Source organism: Xiphophorus hellerii, chromosome 1 (assembly GCF_003331165.1).
Source record: "Xiphophorus hellerii strain 12219 chromosome 1, Xiphophorus_hellerii-4.1, whole genome shotgun sequence".
Taxonomy (NCBI): domain Eukaryota; kingdom Metazoa; phylum Chordata; class Actinopteri; order Cyprinodontiformes; family Poeciliidae; genus Xiphophorus; species Xiphophorus hellerii.
Genome location: NC_045672.1, coordinates 31662793 through 31677268, shown reverse-complemented (window position 1 = coordinate 31677268; position 14476 = coordinate 31662793). Strand labels below are relative to the sequence as shown.

The following is a 14476-nucleotide window of genomic DNA, read 5'->3' as shown; positions in this document are numbered from 1 at the left end:
TGTTCCTTCCTGTTCAGGCTGGAAACAGTTTTTAAACTACCTTCATAGTTTGGAAGGAGTTTGTCAAAGTTTTCGTCCCCATCAGGCTGTTTGTAGCAAACAAAGCAAAACAAACTGAGCAAAATGTAAATGCAAGTCAGGTTTATTGAGGAAAGTTGAAATAGAAGCAAAAAAAGATGAAGATTGGAGAAGAAAAACAAATAAAATGCTAAGTAAACATAAAAAGAAACTGAAGACAGATGAAGCTGCACATCAGTGGATCACAACGTCTGTAGATGTTACTGATTATGATGCATTTCATCCTCAGCACAGCAGATCTGATCGTCGCTTCATTCAGTTGCAAATGGAACTGAAAACATGGAAATATTAACAATATCGTTTCAGCAGAATGCATTTTAGACATCAGAAAGTGAAATATCACCAGTTCTAAAGCTGCAACAAGGCCTCTGGAGAGTCAAGGCTGGTTTTCTGTCTTTGGTGTAAAAATTAAATATATTCTTTCTAAGTAAATGCAGAAAGACCCAGGCTAGGATTCAAACCCAGGACCTTGTTGCTGCAAGGCATTAGTGCTACTGACTGTGTTACTGAGCTGGACTGGAACATTAAAGCAGATGAGGGAAAAGTTTTAACCAGACAACAGAGTTTGGACAAAACCTACTCCACAGGATCGCCATGGCAACCAAACTCCGAGTGTTGATATTTTATTATGGGATGCTAACTTTTTTTATTTAAAAAAGAAAGAAAGAAATTCGAGGAATCAAAAAACAGGAATAAACAAATTAATAAATAAAATAAATACATATAAAAAACAAAATATGAATGAAAATGAAAAATAAAAAATGAAACCTTGGAAATATGGATGAATTGAGAATCCTAAAAAGATTATTTCACCTAATTAATTTCCTAATTGAAAAGTTGGGTTTGTTAATCAGGTTAAAAACATGGTAAATTAAGCTGCTACTAATGGGGTTTCTTCAAGATAAAAAAAAGGAAATTTAAATCAGCTGAATAAAACAAATGTGACATTAATGCTTTTCAATGTTGTTCTTGAATTTTAGAAATATTTTAGTGAAGTTAGACCATAAACTCACTTTCACATAGATATAGCACCTCCAGGTACTTGTAGGTCCCAACACAGGGATCTCCGAACACAGAGCTGCTGGCTAAGACAGCGCACGCTGATTTCCCTTCGCATCTGTGGATTCACATCAAGGTCAGTTTCCTAGAAATTGTGATTTGCCGTTTCTTGGATTTGTTAATTAATATCCAGTTAGAAAACCCTTTAGGAAAGATTGAAGCTTTGTACTTCTGAAACACGGATTCTGCCATTATAGCACAATTAGTGTTCTTCGTCTGCTCTGCAGGTATCCCATAGGAGCACGTCATCTGATCGCTGCGTCCATATATAGCACCGATCACAAATATATCCTCATTCGCTGTTGGAAGACAGAAGACGAAATGTTGGAAATCTGAAAGTATTCATGGTGTAATGCTCCAGAACAACCAGTAAAACCAGTGACCTTACCACACGATATTTGAGCCTCTGATCCCTCACATGCCACAACAGTTCTTATTCCTGCAAGCGACCTTGGTTCTGTTATATGAGAGATTCAGATCATATTAATATCAATACAGTGAAAAGTTCAGCTATCCATGACCTAAAGCAATATTTATGTTTCATAATTTTAGATTAAATAATCTTGTGTTCATACTAAAACTTGCAAAACTAACTTTTCGGTTTTTGAAAACCACGTCCAGCCTGTTAAAAAAAAAAAAAAAAAAAAAAAAATGAATCACAAATAGAAATGGCAGGATTTTTACTTCAAGCTACTTAGAGATGTAAGCATCAAATTAAAATCTGGTTAAAATTTGAATGACAAGAAAACTATAATTGCTAAATAAAACCAGTAAAATAATGTTTTTAACAACAGATATTCAAACCACAAAGAGAAGAGAAGGTTTTCACTCACATTGATTTCCAGGACGAATCCACAAAGGAACAAAGTAAAAAGGACGAATTTCATCTGTATGAAAATAGGAAACATTCAGTTACTCTGAGATATGACTGAGAAAAACTCAATGATTTGCTGAAATATTTTCAACAATCTGCTGAACTAAATGGCACAGTTGAATTAATAAATATGAACATAAAGTTTTTTGCAAGACTTAATCTTACTATTAATTTTCCAGTTTTAAGTCAAATCTTACCTTGTTGTGATGAAGAATCCAAGCAGCAGCAGCAGCAGCAGGACTCACTAGCAGCAGTGTGCCTTCAACCAGGGAATGGAGGGTTTATAAACCTTCACTGATGATCTGACAGAGGAACAAAATGTCTTTATCCAGGCAACAATTCAGCCTGTTGAGTTTTTCTGAGCAGAAGTTCAGGTTGGTGATGGGTGTGTCACACCTGAAGCCTTTTCTCCTCATTCCTGTTGATAAATCACTGATCATCTCTTTATAGCCCCCAGCCAGGCTAGCAGGTACACCAGACTGAAAATGTTGGGATGGAAAAACCCAGTTGGGTTTTAGTTACTGGCTGCAGCAGCCAGGTGGGATTTTCTGTTAACAAAGATTCTTGGCCTTGATGTGGATCGTGATTCTGTCAGCCGTCTCCATCTGCTCTCTGGTTTTATACAGGAATCATAAACCATTAATGTCTTTATCTGCTCTATGAAATCCCAGTTATTTTACTCTTGGATGAGTTCAATATTTAAAACCTTACTAATATCTCTGGAAACATGTTGGAGCTAACGATTCCTTCTGAATTTGCTTTTTCTCAGTTTTGTCAGATTGTGGACAAATTTCAGTGTCATGCAAAGTTGATTCCAGTAACTACAAAATGCTGTTTTAAATGATGAATTAATTTCAATCCTCTCTATAGATTTTGTTGAAATATAGCTTTATTTATCATGCCATGATGTAAATACATTTAGGAAGAGAGAAGAAATAAATCTTTGCTATTTGAGTCTGGAAATGGTCACCAAGTCGTTTCTAAGGCCTTGGGATTCTGGAAAAGCACAGAGAGAAAATTATCTGTAAATGTGATGTGGATGTTTCTGCACCAGAGTCTGTGCTGCTTTGTCTGGGACTGGAGGCTCATGTTTATGTTTATGAATATTTATGTTGAATGAGATCCCCATAAGCATCAGCAACATGCTATAAACTACAAACGGATTAAGATTTAGGCATAAATATCTTGTATGAATGGTGTGATATCTAATGATAAGAGCTTCTTCTCAAAGATAAAATGTTTAAGGCAAACATTTCAGGGAGAATAAGAACAGTTTTGTTTAGCAACAGCATAAAATCCAACTGGTTTTTCCAAACTAACACCTTAAGCCTGACGTTAACATTCTGACAACCACGAAACAGCAAAAGGTTAAATAAGCTCTAATAATCAGAAATGTGAAGAAGTAGCTTCAGGATTGACCTCCTTCTGACCCCAACCCTTCCCCTTACTCACTCTGGTCACAATTAAAGTGGACCTGGCCGTTCTGCACGTTATTTTAAAGATTCCTTGGAGTTTTTCTTCAACTGCTTGAGCTCCTCAGTGAAGTAAAGGCTCTTGAACAATGCAAAGCCATTTACACACTCCTCCATTAACACAAGAAGCACAATCCTGAGATACTGCCGTAAGCAAAACTAACATGTGAGTCTTTTCTTTACTTTTCAGAAATAAGATTTAAATACCCAGATTTGTTTGTCCTCTGGAGTTTTTCTTATGTTAATAATGCAGCAGCCCAGGAGCGAACTGTGGAGAGAAAAAGGCCTGGGAGATCCTGACAGACCGGCCTGTGTGTGTGTGTGTGCGTGTGTGTGTGTGGGTGTGTGTGTGAACCAGGTTTTTATGTGTTCATGGGAACCTTCCGTCCCTCTACATTGTGGGGACATCTCTTGGTCCCCATGAGGTAAAATGCTGATTTTGGGTTACAGTAAGGTAGGTGATGGTGACTGAATGCTTGGTCTGTCAATGAAACACACAAACACACACATGCAACCATGTGTGTGAGCAGCAGGTATTTGATGCATTGTGGGACCATTTTCCTGACACATATTACATTGTGGAGACACTGCCCCTTGTGGGGACCAGGACTTGGCCCCCACAAGGGGAAATTGTGTTTTTGGGTTAAGAGTTAGGTTTAGGACTAGGATGTGTATTGAGTTTTGGTTAGGGTTGGGTTGTAGAAATTAATCGAAGTCAATGGAAAGTCCCTGCAAAGATAGAGAGACAAACATATGTGTGTGTGTGCATGTGTGGGCATGTATTTGTGTGTGTGCGTGCGCATGTGTGGGTGCGGTGGGCGTGTGCATGTGTGGATGCGGTGGGCGTGTGGGCGTGTGCATGTGTGGGTTTTCTGTTATATAGGAATCAAAACATAAAACTACTATCAGAGTTTTGGGCCTTCTGGTGGTCTATTGCAAATCAATCGATCAAGTTTATTTGTATAGCACATTTCACCAAAAAAACTTTTTACATCATAAAACAGAAAAACAAAAAGTCATAAAAACAGAGCGATCATAAATATCATCAATAATCATCAATATCATGTTGATCAGTGTTCCATTCATTATGGTTAAAAGCAACTTTAAACAGGTGGGTTTTAGCCTTGACTTAAAGGTACTCAGTGTTTTGGCTGTTTTGAAGTTTTCTGGAAGTTGGTTCCAGAATTGTGGTGCATAGAAGCTGAATGCTGCTTCTCCATGTTTGGTTCTGGTTCTGATCCAGAGCAGAACCAGAAACAGAAGCTGAGAGGTCTGGAAGGTTGATCCTGCAGCAGCAGATATTTGATCCGTTCAGTGATTTATAAACTACCAGCAGTAGTTTAAAGTCTGTTCTCTCAGTGAATGACTGTAGAACTGGGTGATGTAGAACTATTCATTAATATTCACTTCTAGATGTGATGTTCATGTGGATTATTGTACTCTGAGTTCTCCCAGTTCCACTTGGTCGTGGCCCCAGTGACTTCTACATAACCTGCTTGCTAAGTTCTCACATGAGCATCTAAGAGCCACTCAGTTATGGGAACATTCAGTTTGTATTTACCAGCGTTTCATTGAAGGTGAAATAACAAAAAGTCATTCATGGATATATTTGTTACTAACTACAAACACTGACAAGGGTTGCTTGCTAACAGTTTGGTGTTTGCCAGCAGAGTTCAGCTACCAGCCTAGCTCCTGTGAAATGAGAGGAATACATTGTTAATCTTAAAAACTTAATTATTTAAAGTAAGGACATGTACATATTCCTCTTTCAGCTTTTTGTTTTATTTTGGCTGAAGAAGTTTACAAAGAGAAGCAGTTGGAGAGAAAAACTGTCTTTAAGTTTGATACAACAGGAAGAAAAATAAAAAGATTTTCAAAGCTATAATCTGTGATATTACTTTATTTGTTATGTTTAATTGTAATTCAGATTATTTTCTGTCAGCTTCTTGAGGACGCTAAGATCCTTCCAGGTTTTCAACAAGATGCTGCAGATCTACTCTCAGTCTGTTGTCTTCAGCCATCATCTGTTGGGGCAGCAGCACCAGAGTCTTCATCAGCATCCTGATGAAGAAGGCGACTTCTGCTTCTATTCTGGGCACGACTGGGGAACCTCTGGACATGATGATGATGCACAGAGGATTATTCATAAAATCAAGAAACTATGAACCCTGACAACCTCTTCAGACTGTCTTGGGAAAAGAGTGTGTTCAGTCAGAGGCTTCTTCAGATTTACTGTGATACAGACTGCTATAGGAGATCATTCCTGTCAACAGCCGTCAGCATCAAGAAGAACTGAAGAATTTGAATTAATAAGTTACAACAACATTTAATTTCCACTTGGAATCAATAAAGTATTTTTGGAGTTGGACTCAGCAGATTGGAACCTGTTTTGATTTATGCATAGATATTTGAGGCAGGTGGCTCTTGATTTAAGTGCTTGATGGGTTGAGCTGCTTTAACTCATCTGTAAGTGTACTCTCCAAAGGATGCACTAGTTGGTGCAACTTAAAATATGTACTTTTATGTACTTGTTTTGTTAAGGGCAGTCAGTTTACATGCTTTTTGAGTTATTGATAACTAATTAGATTTTACAGTGTAGATGCTGATGGCTTTTGGCAGTAGAGATCTCTTGTAGCAGTCTGTATTACAGCGAGTCTGGAGAAGCCTCTGACCAAGATCCTGGGTTTGTTAATCAGGCTAAAGAAGAAAGTGAATAAAGCTGCTACTGATGGCTTTTTGTTTAGAAAAGGCACAACATTCAAATGAGCAGGAACAACATCCATAAAGTTGCTGTTTGTGTTGCACCAACTTGTTGAAGCTGTTCCTGTTTTGAGAAGGATTTTAGTGAAGTGAGAGCCTGAACTCACCGTAACAAATATATTCCACCTCCAGGTACTTGTAGGTTCCATAGCAGGGATCTCCGAACACATACTTACTGGCTTTGACTTTACACCACTGTTTCCCGTTGCATCTGTGGATTCAGATCAAAGTCAGCGATTTGCCTTTCTTAGTCCTCCTCATTCACTCATTCACATCCAGTTTGATAAACCTTCAGGAAATACTGAAGCTCTGTACCTCTCACCAACTTCCTCTGCGTATGTGAAGCATTCAGTGTTCTCTAGCTGGTCGGCCGGTCTACCAGCGCTGCACGTCTTCTTATCAGTGCGTCCGTATGTAGCACTGGTCACATAGATAGCCTGACCTTCTTCTGCCAGAGCGAAGAGGAAATGTTGGAAACCTGAATGTATTCATGGTGTAATGCTCCAGAACCGACCAGTGAAACCAGTGACCTTACCACAGTGGAGTCGAGCCACTGTTCCTTCACAGGCAACAAGGGATTTTTCCTCTGGGAGGCATGCTGCATATGAGACATTCAGATCATATTCATATCAGGACACAGAAAAGTCCAAACACCCACGAACTAAAGATAAATTCATGTTTAACAGTTTTAGATCCAATAAATGATGAACATTCAACATCAGCCTTCATGCCCAGCTTGTCTTCATACTAAAACCTGCAGCGCCACCTTGTGAACTCAAAACACCAGAAAGATTAAAGCACAAACCTCCTGATGAACTTTTTCCCTGTTAACCAAGAGAGACAGATATAAAAAATAATTACTTTTAAAAACTTTTTTGTCTTCAAAGTTTTTAGAGTTGATTGAAGATAAAGTTATCATCGTTTATCTGCTGTTCATACAGACACATTTCTGTGTTTCACTGCCTGTTTCACATACAGTCAAAATAAAGACATAAAAACACAAAATGTAGATTTTTAACAAATGATTTTCTAAACAGCAAACAGAAGAGAAGATTTTCACTCACATTGATTTCCAGGATGAATCCACAAAGGAACAAAGTAAAAAGTACAAATTTCATCTGTATGAAGATAAGAAACATTCAGTTACTCTGAAATATGACTCAAAATATTAGATGATTTTCTACAACATTTTCAACAAGCTGCTGAACCAAATCATACATTTCATCCATCAATATAAACATGATGGAAACAAGTTTTCATGTCTCTGAGAATCAGAACTAGAATTTATCATAACATATATTAGAAGAACAGAATTGTAAGCAGCTTTTTTTGGGTTTGTTCAGTCAAATTTTACCTTGTTGTGATGAAGAATCAAAGCAGCAGCAGAAACCAGATTCACTAGCAGCAGTGTGCCTTCAACCAGGGAATGGAGGGTTTATAAACCTTCACTGATGATCTGACAGAGGAACAAAATGTCTTTATCCAGGCAACAATTCGTCCTGTTGAGGTTTTCTGACCAGAAGTCCAGGTTGGTGATGGGTGAGGCAGGAATGTGTCAGGTTTTATCAGATTATGGAAATATTTCAGTGCTGTGCTTAGATGATTCAAGTAACTGTAAAAATGTGCTTTAAAAATGTATAAATTTAACAGTATGAATTTATTTTTAGTATCCATGTTTTTGATTCAGTTTCACTAGCAACACTCAGGGTAAAGTGCAGCCATACTGTAAAAGCAGATTACTGGTAGGGGCCAGATGCATTCTGGGAAACGACAGGTGTCGAGCTAGTTTGGTCTCTTCACATGTCAGATATCCAGCTGGTTGGTTATCTGCTGTGCAGCAGTGTGCAGTTGTTGTTGTCCAGTTGGTTCCATGGTTATCAGCTGTTGTGATGATGTAGAGAACTCTCCGTTTGGATCAGCTGTTCTTGAACGCATCCTGTTTTCTCCATCAGGACAGTGCCAATGTGCAACAGTATACTGGGTGCAATGTACTGTTGAAATGTACATCAGTGCTTTATTGATGATCTCAGTCAGTTAAACTGTCTTGCATTACTTCCTACAAGGATCTGTTGAATGTGAAGAGGATTTAATGCAGAAAGGAATGAAATTGAAATGAGACAAAACAGAAATATAAACCAAATACAAATCCTACTATGGTCAAATAAATATTATAGCTTATAAGGTTCATTTAAACTTGGAATTCCCCTTAGATAAAGTTAGATGAGGCTAAAATATGTTCATGTTCAGACATGCTGCTGCCCAAGATAAATGTGAATTTGACTGTTGCCAAACTTTGCAGAATAACTAAGGCTGACATGTCCCACTATTGGGAGCAATTTAGTTAGGATAGTCAAAGGATTGAGAAAGATACAGATATTTGTGTTAAGTACAAACTTGTGAAAAAACCCAGAGTGAGGCATATGGAGATATGGCCATACATGGAGTGTATGAAATGTTGAGAACAATCCAAAGAAGCATTCTAAAAATCTGAGCTCATTTGAATGAGAGTGTGATGTTTTAGGAACTTTTTAAAGTTTGGAGGTCGGATGAAGCATTTTTCCATTTTTGTAAAAAAGCCCCACAAACCTCAGCCAACCATGACCACATTAAATATGGAAGGTAAAACTAATGGCGTGAAAGTATATGCAACGTTTGGCAAAAATAAAAATGCTAGTTTTTGTGTGTAAACAAAAAAACATCCTAAATGTGTCACTTCTGGTTGGCGGCCATCTTGATCTGATCCAGATGACAGCAGGCAGCGTTCTCACAGACATTCAACCAACTTCCTCCACATGTTCCTTCCTGTTCAGGCTGGAAACAGTTTTTAAACTACCTTCATAGTTTGGAAGGAGTTTGTCAAAGTTTTCGTCCCCATCAGGCTGTTTGTAGCGAACAAAGCAAAACAAACTGAGCAAAATGTAAATGCAAGTCAGGTTTATTCAGGAAAGTTGAAATAGAAGCAAAAAAAGATGAAGATTGGAGAAGAAAAACAAATAAAATGCTAAGTAAACATAAAAAGAAACTGAAGACAGATGAAGCTGCACATCAGTGGATCACAACGTCTGTAGATGTTACTGATTATGATGCATTTCATCCTCAGCACAGCAGATCTGATCATCGCTGCAAAAAAAAGGAATCTTGCAAATATGGATGAATTTAGAATCTTTAAAAAAATTATTTCTGTTAATTAATTTCCTAATTGAAAAGCTGGATTTGTTAATCAGGTTAAAAACATGGTAAAGCTGCTACTAATGGAGTTTCCTTAAGATAAAGGATGGAAATTTAAATCAGCTGAATAAAACAAATGTGACATTAATGCTTTTCAATGTTGTTCTTGAATTTTAGAAAGATTTAAAGTTAGACCATAAACTCACTTTAACATAGATATATCACCTCCAGGTACTTGTAGGTCCCAACACAGGGATCTCCAAACACAGAGCTACTGGCAAAAACAGTGCACATCGTTTCCCCCTCGCATCTGTGGATTCACATCAAAGTCAGTTTCCTAGAAAATGTAATTTGAGATTTCTTGGATTTGTTAATTAATATCCAGTTAGAAAACCCTTTAGGAAAGATTGAAGCTCTGTACCTCTGTAACACTGAATTTGCCATCATAGCACAATTAGTGTTCTTCGTCTGCTCGTCAGGTATCCCATAGGAGCACATCATCCGATCGCTGCGTCCATATATAGCACTGACCACAAATATATCCTCATTTGCTGTTGGAAGACAGAAAACGAAATGTTGGAAATCTGAATGTACTCATGGTGTAATTCTCCACAAAAACCAGTAAAACCAGTGACCTTACCACACGATAATTGAGCCTCTGATCCCTCACATGCCACAGCAGTTTGTAATTGTGCGGACAACCTTGGTTCTGTTATATGAGAGATTCAGATCATATTAATATCAATACACTGAAAAGTTCAGCTATCCATGACCTAAAGCAAAATTTATGTTTCATAATTTTAGATTTAATAATCTTGTGTTCATACTGTTGCACATTGGCACTGTCCTGATGGAGAAAACAGGATGCGTTCAAGAACAGCTGATCCAAACGGAGAGTTCTCTACATCATCACAACAGCTGATAACCATGGAACCAACTGGACAACAACAACTGCACACTGCTGCACAGCAGATAACCAACCAGCTGGATATCTGACACATATATTAGAAGAACAGAATTGTAAGCAGCTTTTTTTGGGTTTGTTCAGTCAAATTTTACCTTGTTGTGATGAAGAATCAAAGCAGCAGCAGAAACCAGATTCACTAGCAGCAGTGTGCCTTCAACCAGGGAATGGAGGGTTTATAAACCTTCACTGATGATCTGACAGAGGAACAAAATGTCTTTATCCAGGCAACAATTCGTCCTGTTGAGGTTTTCTGACCAGAAGTCCAGGTTGGTGATGGGTGAGGCAGGAATGTGTCAGGTTTTATCAGATTATGGAAATATTTCAGTGCTGTGCTTAGATGATTCAAGTAACTGTAAAAATGTGCTTTAAAATTGTATAAATTAACAGTATGAATTTATTTTTAGTATCCATGTTTTTGATTCAGTTTCACTAGCAACACTCAGGGTAAAGTGCAGCCATACTGTAAAAGCAGATTACTGGTAGGGGCCAGATGCATTCTGGGAAACGACAGGTGTCGAGCTAGTTTGGTCCCTTCACATGTCAGATATCCAGCTGGTTGGTTATCTGCTGTGCAGCAGTGTGCAGTTGTTGTTGTCCAGTTGGTTCCATGGTTATCAGCTGTTGTGATGATGTAGAGAACTCTCCGTTTGGATCAGCTGTTCTTGAATGTCTCCTGTTTTCTCCAGGAGACGTTCTGTTTAAAGTTTGGAGGTCGGATGAAGCATTTTTCCATTTTTGTAAATAAGCCCCACAAACCTCAGCCAACCATGACCACATTAAATATGGAAGGTAAAACTAATGGCGTGAAAGTATATGCAACGTTTGGCAAAAATAAAAATGCCAGTTTTTGTGTGTAAACAAAAAAACATCCTAAATGTGTCACTTCTGGTTGGCGGCCATCTTGATCTGATCCAGATGACAGCAGGCAGCGTTCTCACAGACATTCAACCAACTTCCTCCACATGTTCCTTCCTGTTCAGGCTGGAAACAGTTTTTAAACTACCTTCATAGTTTGGAAGGAGTTTGTCAAAGTTTTCGTCCCCATCAGGCTGTTTGTAGCGAACAAAGCAAAACAAACTGAGCAAAATGTAAACGCAAGTCAGGTTTATTGAGGAAAGTTGAAATAGAAGCAAAAAAAGATGAAGATTGGAGAAGAAAAACAAATAAAATGCTAAGTAAACATAAAAAGAAACTGAAGACAGATGAAGCTGCACATCAGTGGATCACAACGTCTGTAGATGTTACTGATTATGATGCATTTCATCCTCAGCACAGCAGATCTGATCGTCGCTTCATTCAGTTGCAGATGGAACTGAAACCATGGAAATATTAACAATATCGTTTCAGCAGACTGCATTTTAGACATCAGAAAGTGAAATATCACCAGTTCTAAAGCTGCAACAAGGCCTCTGGAGAGTCAAGGCTGGTTTTCTGTCTTTGGTGTAAAAATTAAATATATTCTTTCTAAGTAAATGCAGAAAGACCCAGGCTAGGATTCAAACCCAGGACCTTGTTGCTGCAAGGCATTAGTGCTACTGACTGTGTTACTGAGCTGGACTGGAACATTAAAGCGGATGAGGGAAAAGTTTTAACCAGACTACAGAGTTTGGACAAAACCTACTCCACAGGATCGCCATGGCAACCAAACTCTGAGTCTTGATATTTTATTATGGGATGCTTACGTTTTTTATTTAAAAAAGAAAGAAAGAAATTCGAGGAATCAAAAAACAGGAATAAACAAATTAATAAATAAAATAAATACATATAAAAAACAAAATATGAATGAAAATGAAAAATAAAAAATGAAACCTTGGAAATATGGATGAATTGAGAATCCTAAAAAGATTATTTCACCTAATTAATTTCCTAATTGAAAAGCTGGGTTTGTTAATCAGGTTAAAAACATGGTAAATTAAGCTGCTACTAATGGAGTTTCTTCAAGATAAAAAAAAGGAAATTTAAATCAGCTGAATAAAACAAATGTGACATTAATGCTTTTCAATGTTGTTCTTGAATTTTAGAAATATTTTAGTGAAGTTAGACCATAAACTCACTTTCACATAGATATAGCACCTCCAGGTACTTGTAGGTCCCAACACAGGGATCTGCGAACACAGAGCTGCTGGCAAAAACAGGGCACATCGTTTCCCCATCGCATCTGCGGATTCACATCAAGGTCAGTTTCCTAGAAATTGTGATTTGCAATTTCTTGGATTTATTAATTAATATCCAGTTAGAAAACCCTTTAGGAAAGATTGAAGCTCTGTACCTCTGAAACACGGATTCTGCCCTCGTAGCACAATTAGTGTTCATTCGTCTGCTCTTTAGGTATCCCAACGTAGCACGTCATCCGATTGCTGCGTCCATATATAGCACTGGTCACATAGATAGCCTGACCTTCTTCTGCCAGAGCGACGAGGAAATGTTGGAAATCTGAATGTATTCATGGTGTAATGCTCCAGAACAACCAGTAAAACCAGTGACCTTACCACACGATAAGTGAGCCTCTGATCCCTCACATGCCACAACAGTTCTTATTCCTGCAAACGACCTTGGTTCTGTTATATGAGAGATTCAGATCATATTAATATCAATACACTGAAAAGTTCAGCTATCCATGACCTAAAGCAAAATTTATGTTTCATAATTTTAGATTTAATAATCTTGTGTTCATACTAAAACTTGCAAAACTAACTTTTCGGTTTTTGAAAACCACGTCCAGCCTGTTAAAAAAAAAAAAAAAAAAAACCAAAATGAATCACAAATAGAAATGGCAGGATTTTTACTTCAAGCTCCTTAGAGATGTAAGCATCAAATTAAAATCTGGTTAACAACTTGAATGACAAGAAAACTATAATTGCTAAATAAAACCAGTAAAATAATGTTTTTAACAACAGATATTCAAACCACAAAGAGAAGAGAAGGTTTTCACTCACATTGATTTCCAGGACGAATCCACAAAGGAACAAAGTAAAAAGGACGAATTTCATCTGTATGAAAATAGGAAACATTCAGTTACTCTGAGATATGACTGAGAAAAACTCAATGATTTGCTGAAATATTTTCAACAATCTGCTAACTAAATGGCACAGTTGAATTAATAAATATGAACATAAAGTTTTTTGCAAGACTTAATCTTACTATTAATTTTCCAGTTTTAAGTCAAATCTTACCTTGTTGTGATGAAGAATCCAAGCAGCAGCAGCAGGATTCACTAGCAGCAGTGTGCCTTCAACCAGGGAATGGAGGGTTTATAAACCTTCACTGATGATCTGACAGAGGAACAAAATGTCTTTATCCAGGCAACAATTCAGCCTGTTGAGTTTTTCTGAGCAGAAGTTCAGGTTGGTGATGGGTGTGTCACACCTGAAGCCTTTTCTCCTCATTCCTGTTGATAAATCACTGATCATCTCTTTATAGCCCCCAGCCAGGCTAGCAGGTACACCAGACTGAAAATGTTGGGATGGAAAAACCCAGTTGGGTTTTAGTTACTGGCTGCAGCAGCCAGGTGGGATTTTCTGTTAACAAAGATTCTTGGCCTTGATGTGGATCGTGATTCTGTCAGCCGTCTCCATCTGCTCTCTGGTTTTATACAGGAATCATAAACCATTAATGTCTTTATCTGCTCTATGAAATCCCAGTTATTTTACTCTTGGATGAGTTCAATATTTAAAACCTTACTAATATCTCTGGAAACATGTTGGAGCTAACGATTCCTTCTGAATTTGCTTTTTCTCAGTTTTGTCAGATTGTGGACAAATTTCAGTGTCATGCAAAGTTGATTCCATGTAACTACAAAATGCTGTTTTAAATGATGAATTAATTTCAATCCTCTCTATAGATTTTGTTGAAATATAGCTTTATTTATCATGCCATGATGTAAATACATTTAGGAAGAGAGAAGAAATAAATCTTTGCTATTTGAGTCTGGAAATGGTCACCAAGTCGTTTCTAAGGCCTTGGGATTCTGGAAAAGCACAGAGAGAAAATTATCTGTAAATGTGATGTGGATGTTTCTGCACCAGAGTCTGTGCTGCTTTGTCTGGGACTGGAGGTTCATGTTTATGTTTATGAATATTTATGTTGAATGAGATCCCC

General features: G+C 37.6%; 2 protein-coding genes across 3 annotated transcripts; both read right to left on the bottom strand.

Annotated features, from left to right (window-relative positions):
- Positions 1-124: 124 nt before the first annotated feature.
- Positions 125-10691, bottom strand: LOC116722578 (L-rhamnose-binding lectin CSL2-like). Of its 2 annotated transcripts, none has more exons than XM_032566743.1 (7): positions 10471-10691; positions 1971-2024; positions 1732-1759; positions 1526-1594; positions 1307-1436; positions 1092-1195; positions 125-349 (listed from the first exon to the last, which is right to left on the bottom strand). In XM_032566743.1, the coding sequence occupies exons 2-7, from the start codon at positions 2022-2024 to the stop codon at positions 330-332; spliced, it is 405 nt and encodes a 134-aa protein (XP_032422634.1). In that variant the 5' UTR covers positions 10471-10691; the 3' UTR covers positions 125-329. The 2 variants fall into 2 exon arrangements, with proteins under 2 accessions (XP_032422634.1, XP_032422626.1); XM_032566735.1 differs by lacking the exon at positions 10471-10691 and adding an exon at positions 2209-3083.
- Positions 5244-14143, bottom strand: LOC116720661 (L-rhamnose-binding lectin CSL3-like). The gene is made up of 13 exons (XM_032564047.1): positions 13552-14143; positions 13315-13368; positions 13074-13101; positions 12868-12936; positions 9833-9962; positions 9624-9721; positions 7598-7656; positions 7308-7361; positions 7049-7067; positions 6779-6841; positions 6559-6691; positions 6351-6454; positions 5244-5595 (listed from the first exon to the last, which is right to left on the bottom strand). Exons 2-13 carry the CDS (start codon positions 13366-13368, stop codon positions 5570-5572), a joined length of 837 nt encoding a protein of 278 aa, XP_032419938.1. The 5' UTR covers positions 13552-14143; the 3' UTR covers positions 5244-5569.
- Positions 14144-14476: the final 333 nt, after the last annotated feature.

Excerpts from the sequence above, each read along its gene's own strand:
- LOC116722578 (XM_032566743.1), bottom strand. The coding sequence starts at position 2,024 with ATGAAATTCGTCCTTTTTACTTTGTTCCTTTGTGGATTCGTCCTGGAA. Across the intron at positions 1,595-1,731 it reads TGGTTTTCAAAAACCGAAAA|AACCAAGGTCGCTTGCAGGA; the intron begins GTTAGTTTTGCA and ends CTCATATAACAG. Across the intron at positions 350-1,091 it reads GGTGCTATATCTATGTGAAA|TTCCATTTGCAACTGAATGA; the intron begins GTGAGTTTATGG and ends CCATGTTTTCAG.
- LOC116720661 (XM_032564047.1), bottom strand. The coding sequence starts at position 13,368 with ATGAAATTCGTCCTTTTTACTTTGTTCCTTTGTGGATTCGTCCTGGAA. Across the intron at positions 12,937-13,073 it reads TGGTTTTCAAAAACCGAAAA|AACCAAGGTCGTTTGCAGGA; the intron begins GTTAGTTTTGCA and ends CTCATATAACAG. Across the intron at positions 9,722-9,832 it reads GCAAATTCAGTGTTACAGAG|ATGCGAGGGGGAAACGATGT; the intron begins GTACAGAGCTTC and ends GTGAATCCACAG.